General features: G+C 41.5%; 1 protein-coding gene across 2 annotated transcripts in view; it reads right to left on the bottom strand.

The window, feature by feature from the left end:
* The window catches only part of STAT4 (signal transducer and activator of transcription 4), a 128,270-nt gene extending 115,150 nt beyond the window's left edge, over nucleotides 1–13,120 (bottom strand). For both annotated transcript variants that reach the window (XM_075528976.1, XM_075528975.1), the window contains exons 1-2: nucleotides 12,993–13,120; nucleotides 11,198–11,342 (exon numbers count right to left, since the gene is read on the bottom strand). In XM_075528976.1, the coding sequence (XP_075385091.1) occupies nucleotides 11,198–11,342; nucleotides 12,993–13,120 (273 nt within the window). The remainder of the gene's footprint in view (nucleotides 1–11,197; nucleotides 11,343–12,992) is intronic.
* Nucleotides 13,121–16,784: the final 3,664 nt, after the last annotated feature.

Below are 16,784 nucleotides of genomic sequence, written 5' to 3'. Positions count from 1 at the left end.
GTTCATTTAGCTGCCAGGAAGACCTTTGAAAAACAGAAACCAGTTCCAGTCATCTTCCTGCTCCAATCGCTCAATGACTTCTCCTTACACTCAGAATAAGAGTCAGATTCACTACCAAGACCCACAAACTTTCGTATGTAACAGGGCCTGCCTGTGTCTTTGACCTCATCTTATTCTTTTATGGGTTAGATTCATGTTTTTAAAAACCACACCCCGTTTCATAACTACTTCTCATTTATTTAGTATACTCATGTGTCATTTGGGTTTATGGACATCTTATTCTGTGTTTTCTACTTGTTATACTCTCTCAATTTTCAATTCTTGTAATGGGTATTGTTAGGATTTTATCATGGTGTACTTCTGTCATTCATTTATCTTTTTTGTCCTTTTTATAAGGCTAATTTGGTGGGAAACTTTTAATCTTGGATAAAAATTTAGCTGAGCATAGGATTTTAAGATGATAGATATTTTGCTCCCCTGCTTTAAAGCAATTATTATATTCTCTCTTGCTTATTACTGTTTAAAGTTGATTTTCAGTCTCTTTTTTATTTGTGTTATTTTATCACTTCTCTAATTAATTTTAAGACTATTTATGCAGCCTATGGTTTCCTTTTATAGATCATGCCTATCATCTAAGGATGTGTGGCAGTGACCATATTTAACTCCTACTTACAGTTCAGTTTTATAAGTGTCTGTTGATTTTTGGTTCTATGATTTCTCTTAATTTTTGGTAAGTTTGTTTATTCACTTAAAGGTCTGTTGGTTATATTTTGTCTAGAATATCTATATATCTTTTGGTGAAACAGTTTAATGCTTATTTAAACAAAAATGAGGTCAAGACTAAAATTATAGCCTATTCAGACATGAACAATAAGAAAGCATTCGAGATTAAAATGTACCCAAATCACTTCTTAGCAACCAGGCTTACTGCCCAGATAGACTGGTGGGACTCCAAGACCACGACCCTTGTCCTTCAACTTTGGAACAGAACTCACACCCATGTTATTAAGATTTTTTAAAGGCCACATTTACTCAAGGACAAAGTACAGCATTTTTTTAAATGGGAGTTAAGACACATGTCATTCCATAGTTCACTCACATCAAGCAGTGTTGTACAGTTGCTCCCACAATCAGTTTCCAAACATTCTCTTCCTTCCTGGATTCTTTGACATCAGCTCCCTTTAACCCCCCAGTGCACCGCCCCCCCCACCACCGCCCCGCCCCTGAAATCCTTATTCTATTTGCCGTCTCTATAGGCTCATCGATCTTGGGTTTCATATACCAAAACACAGAAAAAAACATAACATGAATTCAGCAGGAATAGAACAAGGAACAGGGAGGAAGAGTGTGACTCATCAAGGGGATTTCACTGGATAAGTTGAATCAGAATATGTATGAATTGTTGAATGTGAAACTATAATCTCTTCTATAAACCTGCATCTACTTCACAATAAAATTAAAAAGGAAAGAATACTATTTTAATAGTATTTCTCAAAAATAGTTCAGAGTTACATATATTTATAAGAAAAAAAGTAAAGACTAAAAATAAGCATTTGAATTGAGCAGTTAAAAAGTGAATAACAAAAATAACTCAAGGAATACAGGTGCACCAGACTGGTACATCGTCCATGACCACAACAAGTGTTGGTTAGGCTGTAGATCCAAACTCTTACCCACCCAGGGGATGTAGGCTGGTTTGACTACGTGGGAGTGCCATTTGACACTCTGTAGTTAAGTTCAAGATGTACATGTTCAGTGACTCAGCAGGTCCAATCCTAGTGTGCACCTAGAGCAGTTGGTGTACATGGACCCAAAGGGATGCACATAAGAATGTTCAGAGCAATTGCTTGAAATAGCAAAACATGTTGGAAATAATATAAAGTGCTTATCATCTTTAGAATGATTAATTTGTAATACATTCACACCACAGCTTATAGGATAGCACTAAGAATGCATAAATTATTATGTTATAAATATCATTGCATGAGCAACAATAAATACTATAATAATAAATGATAAATTACATACTATACATATCCATCACTTGAGCAAAAAGGGCCCAAACATAAAATCAATTGTGAGGCTGGTGCAGGATAAGGCAGTGTTTAATTCTGTTGTACGTAGCATCACTAGGAACTGGAACTGAGTTGATGACACCTAACCACATATCAAATAGATGAAGCTCAGAAATTATCAACATAGTTGATTTTAAAGAAAGCTAATTGTTGAAGAATATAGTGTACTCTCAATGTATATGAAGTTCATAAATGTGCAGGTCTAGGTGTTAGATTGTTTAGAAATACGAACACACATAGTGAAACTATAACCAAAAGAGGAAGAAAATGAGAAATGCAGAATTTCAGTGAGTGGTTACTCTGGGCGGAGGGAAGGGGCTCTGGGGGCACTGGTTAGTAGGTGCTGAGCTGCTAAGGCCAAGCTCAGCAATTCAACCTACTAGCTGCCCCCTGGGAGAGAGAGGAGACTACCTGCTCCCATAAAGCTATGGAGCCTTAATAGGTATTCAAAGTTCAAAAACAAGCAATCAAATTCATGTGAAGGAGGGTAGACAAAGTGCAGGCTCCCAAACCACCTGTCAGATAATTGGACAGTCCCTCACCGAAGGACCACATGGAAGGGATGATAAATCTAGCTAGCAGTTTGCACTGATGAAACACATAACTACCCTCTAGTTCTTTAATATTTCCTTCCCTTACTTTTTGGTCTTTGTTTTACCTCATTAATCTTGTTAGACCTGCTTGTGTTAATTTGTATCATTACGATCATTCAATGCATGAAAACCAAGATAGATAGTCCTGCAGAAATAGTACAGGAGTAATGATTCCCTGAAGGCATGGAGGTGGGGGTGAGGGGGCAGGAGGAAGGGAGAGCTGATAGCAATGACACTATGCAACTCCACTTGAGGGGAACAAATAACAGAATTGCAAGTGAATGGATGCATTCGATGGTGTAAGATATGGCCAGAAATAATAATAAATAAAAAATATAAATGATAAGAGTTCCTGAAAGGGAGGGTAGGGGAGGGAGGGGATAAAGAGGAGCTGATATCAAAGAGCTCAAGAAGAAAGAAAATGCTTTGAAACTGATGGTGGTAGCAGTGGTAAAATTATACTTGATCTCACTGAATTATGGTTTGCTATCACATCTGTAAGAGTTCCCAATGAAATGATTAATAAAAATGAAAATAAATAAATAAAATAGCAAAAAATGAGAGAAAGATATGTAGCCTTAGAAACACTTGTGTTAGGGTTCTCTAGAGAAACAAAACCAGGACACTTAGGATTATATATATGAGGATGGATATATACAGCACGAAGGAATATAACAGCTAATTAGTCCACACAGCAATACAGAGGGCTCAGTTCAACTCACTTCCATAGAACAGCTAATATACGGAAATTCCTTCAACTCACAAGGGCTGCTGGGTCCAAGGTCAAAGAAGCAGACAGCTGAGTCTTCCGTAGGTCAAAGCAGCAAAGAGGATCTGCCAGCTTCAAGCTCAAGTGATGTATACACCAGCAGCATGGTGAAGCAGTTCTCAAAGGAATCTCAAGCTCTAGCAACATAATCCATGGGTTGGCTGTCTCACACGTGGTATAGCTCACAAGTGAGGCAGAGAACTAGCTAAAACAGCCGCATGCTGGCCCAATCACAAGAGAGTAAGTAAGAGAGAGGCAGGCCTTGCCAAGTCATTTATCTTTTTGCCTTCCAACCAAACTGTGACCTTGTTAATCCCACATGCTCCTATTGGCCAGGTTGACACAATAAACCTACCTATCACAACACTATATAGCATTGCTCTGAGCCAGAATTGAGTCAGTGGCAGTAGTGTGATTTGGGATTTTCTGGGTTGAGGGAGAGTTAAATAGGCACCTTCAAAGCTACTGGTAATATCTGTGTCTAAATTCAATAGTTCCTTTCAAAAATCAAAATTCTCTGATGTTTTCTGCTAGTACTGACTTCCTATACCGAGGTTTCTTTTACTGGTATCATCTGAATGTCCTAGGAACAAGTATTCAAATATAAGCTCTTCCTGACTGGTCCAAGGATCGTTGCACTTACTGTAGCTTACTAAGGCCACTGGGAACTAGATCATCATAGAAGCCATTTTTCTGGGGGATTAGGCAATCAAGATTTATGACTAGCCCTAACTAGAGGAAACCATGGTGTACACCATTCATCCACACTGTATTACAACTCGAATATTAATGAGATTACAAAATAGATTGAGAAAAGAGAACCTTTTGTTTTCATGCTCTACACCTATGTTCTATTTCAGTTTCACTATAAGCAGGACTGATATTCAGAGAGTAATGTGTCAGTATCACTGACTAGTATTTTCTCCATCTTTTCTGTTTAGTTGGTGCTCATGTTGTCTTACAAAAGACTAAACTATAGATACTGGGTACATGGAGACAGTTGTGTGCCACCGAGCAGCAAGTTCTCTGAACTTGACTACTTGTGTTCGTAGTTCACAGGGTCAGCCAAGGCAAAGATCTTGAGAAATCTATGCCCTTTTAATAATATAGTATTGAGATATGTGCTAAAAATCATTGGCTTAGTGATTAAAAGGACATAGTTTATCCCAGGGAATACTGACAGTGAATAGTCAATACAAATATATACCCTGAAGTAATAAGAGAATTTTAAGGGTTAAAAAAATTAGGGATGTCCAGTTCTAAAAAAAAAACCAACATATATGAATAGGAAAATTCAGATTGACTTCATACTTACCCAGTATCTATGGAGCAATGTCTACAAGTAACTGAGGGAAAGAAGTAGTAGTTCAAGATTTTTATACCCAATTTTCATATCTGTTAAGGCACCAGACATTCTCAAGGATGAAAATTCTCATTCATTACAAAACCACTGAAAATTTCTTGAAAAACTGCTTGATGAAATGTAGCCAGGTAAGAATGAATCCAAATTTAAAATTCAGAAATACAGAAGCAGTGGTAAAAGACATATTGGTGGATGTTAAAGCCACATATACATAAAACTAAAGAAATGTGAGAACTGCATTTATAGAACAAAAGAAAAATGTGAAAATAATATAACTGACAATATTGGAGAGGTGGGTGATAAGTAAACTCAAATTTAGGAATATGAGTTTCTTCTTTAATAACATTGAGTTAATAGATAACTGTCTATACCTAAAATACATAGCTTTAAAAAATGCAAAGCATATCCCACTTCTTTCCCTCCCCCCTACTTCTTAATGTTTTTCATTAACTTGAATGAGATTTCTTTGAGGGGGGGAATATTTTATTAGAGAATAAACCTTTAAAAAAAATAAAAGACATTTGGGTATTTTTAATGGGACCAGTACCAATTTTGAAATTTCCCCTTGCCCTAAAACAAAACAAAATGAAGCAAACAAATGAACGAACAAACAAACCCACTGTCATCAGTTCTGACTCACAGCAGCCCTGTGTAGGGTGCTGAGACTGTAAGTCTTTATAGGAACAGCCAGCCTCCTCTTTTTCCCAACCAATGGCTGGTGGGTTTGAACTGCATATTTTGAGATGAGCAGTCCTGTGGGAACCCACAGTGCCACGAGGGCTTTTCCCTGTGGTCTGGGTTTGATGAGGGCTTTTTTGTTCTATTATTGTAAGCTATCGGAAAGCATTTTGACATAAATAGTAAACTAAAATATTGAATTTTAAAGCCTCAGCGGTTCTAGAAAGAATCAAAATAAGCCAACCTTAAAGGGTTGCTGGAGCCCTGGTGGCATATTGGTTATGCATTAGACTGCTACCCTCAAGGCCATCAGTTCAAACCCACAAGCAGCTCCACAGCAGAAAGATGAGGTTTCCTGCTTTTTGAAGGATTTGCAGCCTTGGAGTCCCTAGAGAACGTTCTACTGTGCCCTGTAAGATTGCTCTGAGTTGAAATCAGGTGGAGATAGTGGATTTGAGTCCTCATATCGCGCCCCTATAGGATGGAATTAACTCAAGGGCACTGGGTATATCTGCTGAGTTTCCCAGATACCATGTTGTTTGCTCTCTCTCTGTTGTTATAATAGTTAAAATGGGCTGTTTTTTTAAAAATCATTTTATTGGAGGCTTGTATAATTCTTATCACAATCCATATATACATCTATTGTGTCAAGCACATATGTACATTTGTTGCCATCATCATTCTCAAAACATTTGCCTTCTACTTGAGCCCTTAATTTTCCCCCTCCCTCCCCACTCTCCCCAACCTCATGAATCCTGGGCTCGGCCCCCATACCAGCTATGTGGACAACTGCCCCTCACCCCTGAAGAATTTACTTGAGAGGACGACACTGGAGCTGCAGCTAGGGGAGAGGGGCATGTCTGATCAGAGCAAATGGAAGCAAAGAAGGGGGAGGAAGAGAGAGTGGAGCACATCCTGGCCCATCAGGGCTGGAGAATGATATCTCCGCTCGGAACAGCCAATGGACAGAGTGGACAATATGGCTGATTCCACTACAAGACACACTATCCCTTGATGGCCCAGGGCCCTAAGGGGGACAACACTGGAGACTCAGGGTCGGGACTTGCCCAAACTTACCCTGGGACACTGAGGCAAACCACTAAAAGCATGCGGCAGAGCAACCTTGGGAGCAGAGCAGGGATCCCCCGAGGGAGTACAAAGGACAGACTCTGGGGCCAGAGCATGGTACCCCATTGGACCTGACTGAAGGACATGCCTAGAGATAAAAAATCAGACCTTGATCTATTTACAGGTTTTTCTTTCTTTTCAAAATTTTTTTCTTTTGATTAATTTATTCTTCAATGGGTAATTGGTTTCCTTTTTTGTTATCATCTCAGTGTTCTCACTCATCACCTATCTTGCTATGACTTGATTTTTGGTGCATATTATTATCTCTACAGATCTATCTAGATAAGATAGACTGGATAAATAGTCTGGAGGAGAAAACAATGGGACCAATGGTTCTGGGGGGACACGGGAGAGGGGGAAGTGGGGGTAAGGTGGTGGTGCTGACCAACCCAGGGACAGGGGAGCAATAAGTGATCCAAAATCAGGCTGTTTTCTTTTTAATCCCTCAGGATGAAAATGTTCATAGCAGACAAGCACAGTGTCTATAGTTTAAGCTAGAAGGGTTTGTTTCTAGGATACTTTTGGGGGGTGGCAGGGTGTTGTGTGTGTCTTCCTTTAGAAAAACAAAACAAATGAAAAAAATCCTTGTTGTTAGTAAAAACTAATTTCATGGGAATATGATTAGTTAATTAGAAGTATAAAACACAGGCTTACTTAGGTACCAAACAGGAGTTGAAGGTCTTCTTTATTACTGTTTTCTACAGTGTTCTGATTTAATACAAAAACACAGTAACTATAGTTTCTAAAATTCAGTAACCCAAGCACAAGGAAAGCTGGGTTGGATTTGTTAGTGCTTTTGTCAGCTTGGAGCGTCTAGAAACAAACTGCTCTTTCAGTTCTTCTCATGAGCTCTTCTCATGTGCCGGAGGGGGAGGAGGTTACAAGAGGAAGCTAGGTTTTCACCTTCAAAGGGCTTGTGGCCTGCTTCGACTGGCGCAGCTCAGGGCAAAGGGACACTAGGTGAAGCCAGTGGTTTACAACCGGTGTTCCGAGAAGGATGAGGGCAAGGGCTGGAAAAGTTAGCCCTTAGCTGGCTCTCTGGGAACTGGTTTGCAGGAGGAGGGATGGCCTTGGGGCCATCATAGACAGAAGCCCAGAGCCATTGGAGAGTAAGGTGGGCTTTGGAGACAAGGAGTTGATTTAATTTTCTGGGAGGGAAACATCGAGGATCCCCAAGAAAAGCAAAAGGATGCTAGGTCCTGGAGGTCATTGACAACAATGAGAGCTCGTACTTGAACTGGAACGCAGGCGGGAGCTACTGCGGGTTCTTGAGCATTGGAGCAATGAGAGATAAATGATGTTTCTAAAGATTGATCTGAGAGGATTGCAAAGCACCCCTCACAATCCTTTTCCCACCCAGGAAAACACCAACCACCCACCCAACCAACCACCCAACCAACCAACCAACCAACCAACCAACCAGCATTCTATTTGTACACTTCTTGATTCGCACTAAAAAGATGCTCTTTTCTCCATCAACGAAAACCACCATTGAAAGTCTACCTTTTGCCAGAATTAAGCCATTAGCTTTTCTCACATCAGAAAAGTTAGGTGACAATCCTCCATCTTTATAAGAAAATATACAGGGACTTTGCAAAGAATAAGTGGTCTACTCAGGGCCACATTTTGAGAGTTAGAACTTGATTTCATGGTTTCCCTCTGTGCGTTTCTAACAAAGGCACTTTGCTTCTAGGCCAGGGAGCAGCAAACTGCTCTGTAACGAACTCAAGGTATAAAACACATACTAACACTATTTATAGTTTAGGATCTGTGCCATGCAGTCTCTGCTGCGACTGCCCAGCCTTGACATCGTAGCAGAAAAAGAACAGTCACAGTTGGGACATAAATGGATGAGAATGACTGCGTCCCTATACATTTTTACTGATAGACACTGAAATTTTAATTTTATGCAATTTTTATGTGTCACCAAGTATTATTTTTTAACCATGCCAAAATGTAAAAACCATTCTTAATCATGAGTTATATATAAACAAGTAGCAGGCCAGAGTTTGTGGGGCAGTAAGTTAATGAGGCCAAGTAAATGCCTTATTCCCTATTAAAGAAAGTTGGCTTAATCGAGAGAAATTACTGAAACCCAAATGAAGGCTGAACATGATAGTGGGACAAGAGGAAAGTAAAAGGAAATAGAGGAAAGAACTAAGAGGCAAAGAGCATTTATAGAGATCTAAATACAGGCATGTACATATGTAAATATATTTATGTAGGATGATGGGGAAATAGATCTATGTGCATGTATTTATAGGTTTAGTATTAAGGCAACAGATGGACATTAGATCTCCACTCAAATACTTACTCAATGCATAAACACTTCGTTCTGTTAATTTGGCATTCCATGATGCACACCATCCTGACACGATGACACAATCGCTGAAGACAAAGCGGGTGCATAAGCAAATATGGTGAAGAAAGTTGACGGTGCCCAACTATCAAAAGATATAGGGTTTGAGATCTTAAAGGCTTGAAGATAAACAAGCATTCATCTAGCTCAGAAGCAACAAAGCCCACATGGAAGAAGCACACCAGTTTGTGTGACCACGAGGTGTCAAAGGGATCAGGTATAAAGCATCAAAGAACAAGAAATCATATCATTGTAAATGAGGGGGAGTGCAGAGTGGAGACCCAAAGCCCATCTGTAAGTAACAGGACACCCCTTACAGAAGGGTCATGGAGAGGAGAGGAGCCAGTCAGTGTGCAGTGTAGCAACAATGAAACACAACTTTCCTCTAGTTCTTAAATGCTTCCTCACAATCATGCCCCCACAATCATGATCCCAATTCTGCCTTACAAATCCAGCTGGACCAGAGGATGTACACTGGTACAGATAGGAACTGGAAACACAGGGACTCCAGGACAGATGAACCCTTCAGGACCAGTGGTGAGAGTGGCGATAGCAGGAGGTTGGAAAGAGGGTGGGGTGGAAAGGGGGAACCGATGACAAGGATCCACATATAACCTCCTCCCTGGGGGATGGACAACACAAAAGTGGGTGAAGGAAGATGTCAAACAGTGTAAGATATGACAAAATAACAATAATCTATAAATTATCAAGGGTTCATGAGGGAGTGGGGAATGGGGAGGGAGGGAAAAAATGAGGAGATGATGCCAAGGGCTCAAGTAGAAAGCGAAAGTTTTGAGAATGATGATGGCAACAAATGTACAAATGTAATTGACACAATGGATGGATGGATGGATTGTGATAAGAGTTGTGATAAAATGATTTTTTTAAAATTCTTGTTTTCCTTCTTGGCTTTTGTTTTGTTTTGCTTTTGACACCAAGCTCTTTTCCTACTTTCCTTACCTAAACTCAAAAACCAAACTCATTGCCATCAAGTCTAGATCAACTTGTAGTAGCCCTATAGGACAGGGAAGAACTGCCTCTGTGAGTTTCTGGGTCTGTAATTCTTTACAAGAATAGAAAGCCCTGTCTTTCTCCCATGGAAAAGCTAGTGGTTTTGAACTGCTGACCTTGCAGTTAGCGGCCCAACCCATATCCACTACCCCACCAGAGCTCCTTGACCTGCCCTACTAGTGTCTTGCAAACGACTAAGGAATTAGAAGGATGAAGATAGCTGAGAGCAGTTCATAACAATAATAGAAAAGCAAATATATGCGGTCCTCTGACAAACGTCAGTAGTGTTATTTTTGAGCACATTTCTATTATAGTCTAGGAAGGATACTCCAAAAAAATTTGTTTTAAGTTTAGGACAGAGAGAGCACAAGACAGTTCTCATACTGTTAATATACTGTAGACACTCAGTAAACATTGTAGCAGTTAGTGTTCAGCGTCTGTTACAGAAGACCTTCTGGGTATAGTTCAATATTAGCTTGCCATTAATCCTTTGAGATCATTGACTCACTCTCTTCATTTATTCATTCCTTTAATCAACAAAATTAAACATGTACTATTGTTAGGCTGTTATTGGGCATTGAATATTGAAATCTCAAAATCAGATTGCTTGGCCCAAGAATCCCATAGTTTTGGAGAGAACACAAACATAGAAATGTCAATATTGCAGAATATAGACTAAATAACATGGAACAGATACGTGAGACTATAAAACAGAGCCTTTGACTGGCTAAACCTTTGGGAGTAGGGCTAGAGAGGGTACCCTCAAAGAATACTTTTAAATGAGGTAAGACTTGAAGAAAATCTGGAAGGATACATAAACCCATGATGCCACTATCTATGAATGGGAACAAAACCCATGCTTAATTGCATAAGAGAAAGAGGCAAGAAAGGGCTGAGGAAATGGATTATCTTTTAAATCCTTGATTTGATATTGTGAAATTTGATCATATTTGAGAAATTTAAGTCATAGGCTTTAATCAGAAAACATACATACCCTTCCCACACAAACACACATCCTGCCTTTAATGTATTTACCTTTTTTTCTTGTTTTCACATAAAAAACATTGGATTATGAAATAAAATTCAGGACAAAACTTAAAAATAGAGAACTGAGATGTTCCCCTTCAATTTGGTAGGAAAAGAATCTAGTTACACATGTGGCTTTAAAATTATTAAGATTCATAAATCCAAATATTTTTAAAAAGCAGAATCCATTCTTACCTGCAGGACTTTTCTAATTCTTTTTAGGTTGTGTATCAAGAGCAGGTTTTTCTCTTTGGAAACGCGACCTAGCTGTTCATCCAACTGTATTAGCAAGTTCTGCAGAAGAATTGTTGCCAGGGTCTCATTGTTAGACGCCGCCTCCCTGATAAAAGAAAAGTCTTGTCACACAGCAGGAAGCCACTTGGCAAAAGTTGTTGCCTCAGCTTTTCATTACACTAATATTAAAGTGATAAATGTCGCCCATAGTGGTAAGCATTCAGAGGTCTGGAAACAATTAAATTATGCAAGGCGGAGAGCGTTTGTCACAGGACAAACAGTCTCTAATAGAGACTCGATCTCACCTCGATGGTAAACGGGAAAGAACAGACATGAGATCCCATCGATTTAAATTTGATGGGACAAATTTCAACCAATAGAGGCAGTGTTTTTTTACTTGCTGAGATGATTTCTTAACTGTGCCTGGGAAGGAAAGAAGGAAGGAAAATAGGGAGGGAGGGTGGCCGGGTGGTAAGGAGGGAGGGAGAGGGACAGGGACGGAGGGAGGGAGGGAGGGAGGATGAAAGGGGAGAGGAAAGGAGGGGAGGGATGAAGGAGCAGATGGTGTGTTTCAGTAAATAATAAAGTTCCCTATGTATTTTGGAAAACTTCTTCCTAGTGTTTAAGAACACCCACAAAACTTCCTTTGGAAAACCTAAAAGAGAGCCAAGATCGTGACACTGCAAAACTAACTTATCAAATACTTTAAAATATCAAGTTTATTGGCTACTTTTTAACATTTTCCTCCAAATATTAACATGTTTTCATGAAACTCACAAGTAGATCATGTTCATATTATATGTTAAAAGAAAAAATAACTGATTATTGTAGCATTAGAGAAGAATGTATAAACGTATAAGAAGCCAGTGTATAATATATGAATTTTCTCAGTAAATATTTTAAATATTTATTAACCATTTAAAACAGTTTCTCATAATTTATCTTTTTTTTTAATTGAAGCTATTACTGGAAAAAGAAAAATATATATACATTATGAAGACACTGTGTTCCTAAAATGGGGCTGAGGGCTATGTTTGCCAAACACAGGACAGTTTAGAAATGGCTTTTTGTTGGAGCCTGGACATTAATACCACCTGAACGCTTCACGGATGGCAGTGAAGAATGTCGCATGTTCTTTAATATATGATTAGAGATACAAGATGGACTTCTTGTCTCCTACTCTCTTTGCACCTATCTTTCTCTATTTAATTCAGTATAAACAATCACTGCCATCGAGTTGATTCCAACTTACAGAAGAGAGTAAAAGAGCCCCTTGAGGTTTCTGGGGCTGTAAACCGTTCCTGGGGCAGAAAGCCTCCTTTCTCTCTTGAAGCGGTTGCTGAGTTCAAACTGCTGACCCTGTGGGTAAGAGTCCAGTGCGTAACACCTTACACACTAGGGCTTCTCTGAGTTTAGGATAGATACATATAAACAGACACAAGCTGGATCTATTTTCTCTATTTCTCTCTTTACTGTTCTATATTTAACTTAGTATAGCCACATAAACAAATGTACTTTTTAGCTTATTAGTGCTGGAAAAAAAGTTGGCTTTTAGAAAAGTGAAGAACTAAAACCTCTCAGTCTTCATCGAACCCTAAAGGACGTTTTCCTCTTTGGAGGAAAATCTTTGAAACTCCTCGAAGAAGCTCTTTGCTTGGAAGGAATGCCTCTCCCAAGTCACCACAAAAGAAACCTACACTGAGCAGGACGGCTGTGCGCGTCCACCTCTGAGGGAAACAATGATGTTTGTTCCTACCAGTCTTGATTTTCGATCCACTGTGCCAGCAGGTGCCGGATTTCCATAGGAAAGTTGTCATCGTAGAATTGATCTACTTGCTCCAAAAACCTGATTTCCAACTGTTGAACTTGAGTCCACTGAGACATGCTATAAAGGGAGGAAAGGGAATCTTTACATGATCATGAATAGCTGCAGCATGTGATTTTGTCTCTCCGTAAATTTCAACAAAGGCAAGGTGGCCGGTTCGTTCTGTCACTAGAGGAAAGTGCCTCTTATAGTCAGTCAATTAAAGAAGACCAAAAAAAAAAAATTGCTTTCAAAACACAGGTTAGGAATTTCTCTAAACTTCCTTACTTGTGCTTCATGCAGAGAAATAGCCTTCCTCTGCCCCTCAAACCAAGTCCTTCCCTGAACTACTAAGAACTCCTGTTTCGCCTTCCCCCAGGGGCTTTCCCTCCCCAAACAAGCTCCCTCATCGGCCGACACAGGTATTTACTCAAAAAGCTCCTTCCCTAACCCTTGCTCTCTCTACACTATTAGGCTTTAAGTCTCTTAAAGACCAACACTACACTCAACATTTATTATGCCTTAACATGTATCACACTTCCTAAGATCCTGCTAAGCCTTTCTGGGCTCAGGGCACTCGGGCAAAGCTTCTTTTGTGTGGAACTGCCCAGTCCCTTTTTGGTCCCCTGCCTGTCTCAGATGCGTTTGGCTTCTGGAGTCAGCTTTGCATTCTAGACGTCTAGCCTGTTTCTGTCTCAGATCTGTGAAGCATTTCAGGCATGCATTTTTGTGGACTCTAATTCTTTCAGTTAAATGTAGCTCTGAACCAATGAATATCTTCATTGCCTTCTGTCGTGGTCACGATGGTTGGGCAGAGCTTTTGAAGGTAACTTTTGCCTGGTTCTTGGTGTGCCCGTGACAGTGGTTACATGATCCTGTTACTTTGAAGAGGAAGAAAGCGCCCTTGATGTGCAGTTCAGGTAGCCTGGCAGAAAACACAAGTATCTGCCTCCCTCCCCGCCCTGAGCCTTACCCCATTCTTGAGACATTTCCAAACTCGAGTTAACGTGATATTAATTTAAATGACAATAGTTCAGTATTTCCTCAAGTCAAATGTGGTATTGTTTTTTCATCAATTATAGGTGAAACAAAATCAAACTCTCCTATGTGATTAATCACCATAGTATTTCAAAACATCTTATAACAACTTAAAGTTTCCTTTGGCCTATAGAACATTGTGATAGTAAAATTAATATATTCCATGTACATGTTCTTCAGATTTCAAACAGAACCATGCTTAGCTCCCAGTGAATGATCTACAGGGTTTAAAATTGTTGCCGATGTTTCCTACAGAGAAAACAAATAAGAAAAGAAAGTACTTCCACTTGCCAATCATTTTATATTTTATAAAGACCTCTCCACATTACAAGACCCATTATAAGCACTCAATAGGGCCTGTTAACTAAAGACTGTGTGGTGCTCCTAATATTTATTGCTAGGATTGAGGTAGATGGGTACATCCACTCAAAACAAAACAAGCAAGCAAACCTGAAGATAAAAATGTCGAAAAGGACTCCTGCCCTGCACTGACAGCTCCTAGGGTCTTTCTGGACGCTGTGTTGGTGCGTTACATGCCGCCCTGAGCTAGCCCACTTCTTCTCACGCTGTTCGCAACGCTCTCCTGCTGTGTTCCTGTCAGTCTGTTCCAGTGCATGACCACAGAGAACAGAGGTGAACGAGCGGCGTCATTTCACTGTAACCCTGTGAGCTCCAGCTATGATTTGAATGACAATCTCATTTCTAAAGAATTAACTGGACTGGGCCTAGCCTAAAATCAGGTCACTCAGAACACCGAGTCCACCTTCCAGGGAGAAAACTCAAGACCGAAGGGGCAAAGAGAAGCCTCGAAGTCCCAAGACAGTCTTCCTGAAGCGGCCTCTTGGATTGCCCTCGGAAATCGTTTGATTTTTTTCCTTTCTACTTTTTAAGGGCTCATCTCCCTGTCACAAGTTAACTATGGAACAATCGTGCTCCTGTTGAGTGCCTGGCCCTAGGAAGTCTCCCCAAAGGGGATCCCCTAGGATTTGCCCCTTCTCCGTGAGCTACTGGTGCCCCAAGGCCTCTGTGACGGACCGCCTGAGATGATTACCTGCCACAAACCACTTGCTCTCATCAAAGCCCCGGTGACTGGCCAGCCTGGCCATGGTTTGCTTGTTTTGTTTGAGCTCTGAAACCCAGGCGTGCAATTGATTGTCAGACATCACAGATCTAGAGATTGCATAGGAGCTCGCTGTCTGCACTTTGTGGGGACACAGCTACACATCAACCACATCTCTCCTACCCACCCTACCTATTCTGAGATCCACCTAAGCGTGTGTGGTTCCCTGGCCCTCCCAGCTGAGTGCTAGGAGCCGCTGCTAGGACACCTGGAGCCTTGCTATCACTCTCGGAGTACATCACATCTTGAACTTGGGCAGGATTATTCCCTTTAGATTTGTTCCTCCTCACACAGGTGGAGAAGTCACAACCCAAAGCTCATGTCAACAGCGACGCCTCAGCAGCATTGGCCTGCACCCTCCCTGCCCGTTCTCCTGGGAGGCAGCGCTGAGGTGTGGTCTTACCTGCCCTCTTTCTCAGTCCAGGTCCCAGGCTGCGCTCAAGCCCCAAGTCAGAAAGACCCGCACAGGCCTCCCAAGAAAGCTGCTGACTTAGTACTCGATAGGAGATTTGCATTTCTCCTCCCACTTGAGGCTTTCCTGTGCGTCACTATCTGAGTCTCGGGGACTTTACTTGGGTTGGGTCCCACCCACTCTCTCTCTAAAAATAATAAAAAGCACAAGCAGTCAGGTTCCTGCCCCACTGTGAGCCCCACCAGCCGTCTTGGGACTACAGGTGGTCCAGGGTGCCCGGAGGGAAGGTGTGGGCAGTGCGAGCGTGAGTGTGGGTACCAGATAGAGAGCCCCTGTGAACAAACCTGCCCAGAGACAAATTCCTCCGCGTCCTCTCTTCCACACATTCGACTCCACTCAGCGTGGGTGGGAAGGGTGAGGAGCTGCGATCAAAAGGACAGATTTGTACACCTCCCTACAATGGCATCAGCGCCTGCTTCTCAGAGGACGACCTCATCCGAAGGGCAGGTTCCAGTGCCTCCTACCGGGCCAGCATCCTCCTCGCATCTCTGGCTAGCATCCGAGCTGGTTGGGGTCGCTCCTTCTGTGGCGGGGCCCTGTTCTAGAATCACGTACTGGACGGCCCTAACTCTGCTTTTCCCTCTACAAGGGCCAAGCCCCGAGATGTGACTGACGTTACTCTGAGCTCACTACTGGATCCGGATAGAAACCCAGGCATTCTCGTTCTGACCTCAGTGGTGTTTCGTCTCATTGCCTCGGAGCTAGATGCTAACCCTTGACCCTTCGGAAGGGTTCTGAAACACGTCTAGGAAACTACGGGCAAACATCAAGGGAGAAGGTGTGAAGAGGATTGCAACAGGCACGGCTTCAGGGTGGCCCCGCCAGCCAGCCAGCCATGGCACAGCTGTACTGCCTGCAGTCTTCTCCTCTCCCAGGTGCCGCTGCAATGCTGCACTTGAACGTGGCGCCACCCCCAGTCCTTCAACAAAGACCAGCTCTCTCTACACATCATTCTAAATCCACTGCTCGGCTCCACCTGGTTCCGGCTGCTGGCCATTGGACAGAGCTTCTAGGCGCTTGCGCTGCTCTGTTCTCAGGTGAAGAACGTGCTCAATTCAAGGGATTCTAGCTGCCATTGAGCAACTTTTCACTTCCGGGGAAGAGATCACTACCT

Source organism: Tenrec ecaudatus, chromosome 13, assembly GCF_050624435.1.
Source record: "Tenrec ecaudatus isolate mTenEca1 chromosome 13, mTenEca1.hap1, whole genome shotgun sequence".
In the NCBI taxonomy this organism is placed as follows: domain Eukaryota; kingdom Metazoa; phylum Chordata; class Mammalia; order Afrosoricida; family Tenrecidae; genus Tenrec; species Tenrec ecaudatus.
Note: the sequence above shows the minus strand (reverse complement) of the source record. Positions and strands in the feature narration are given on the sequence as shown.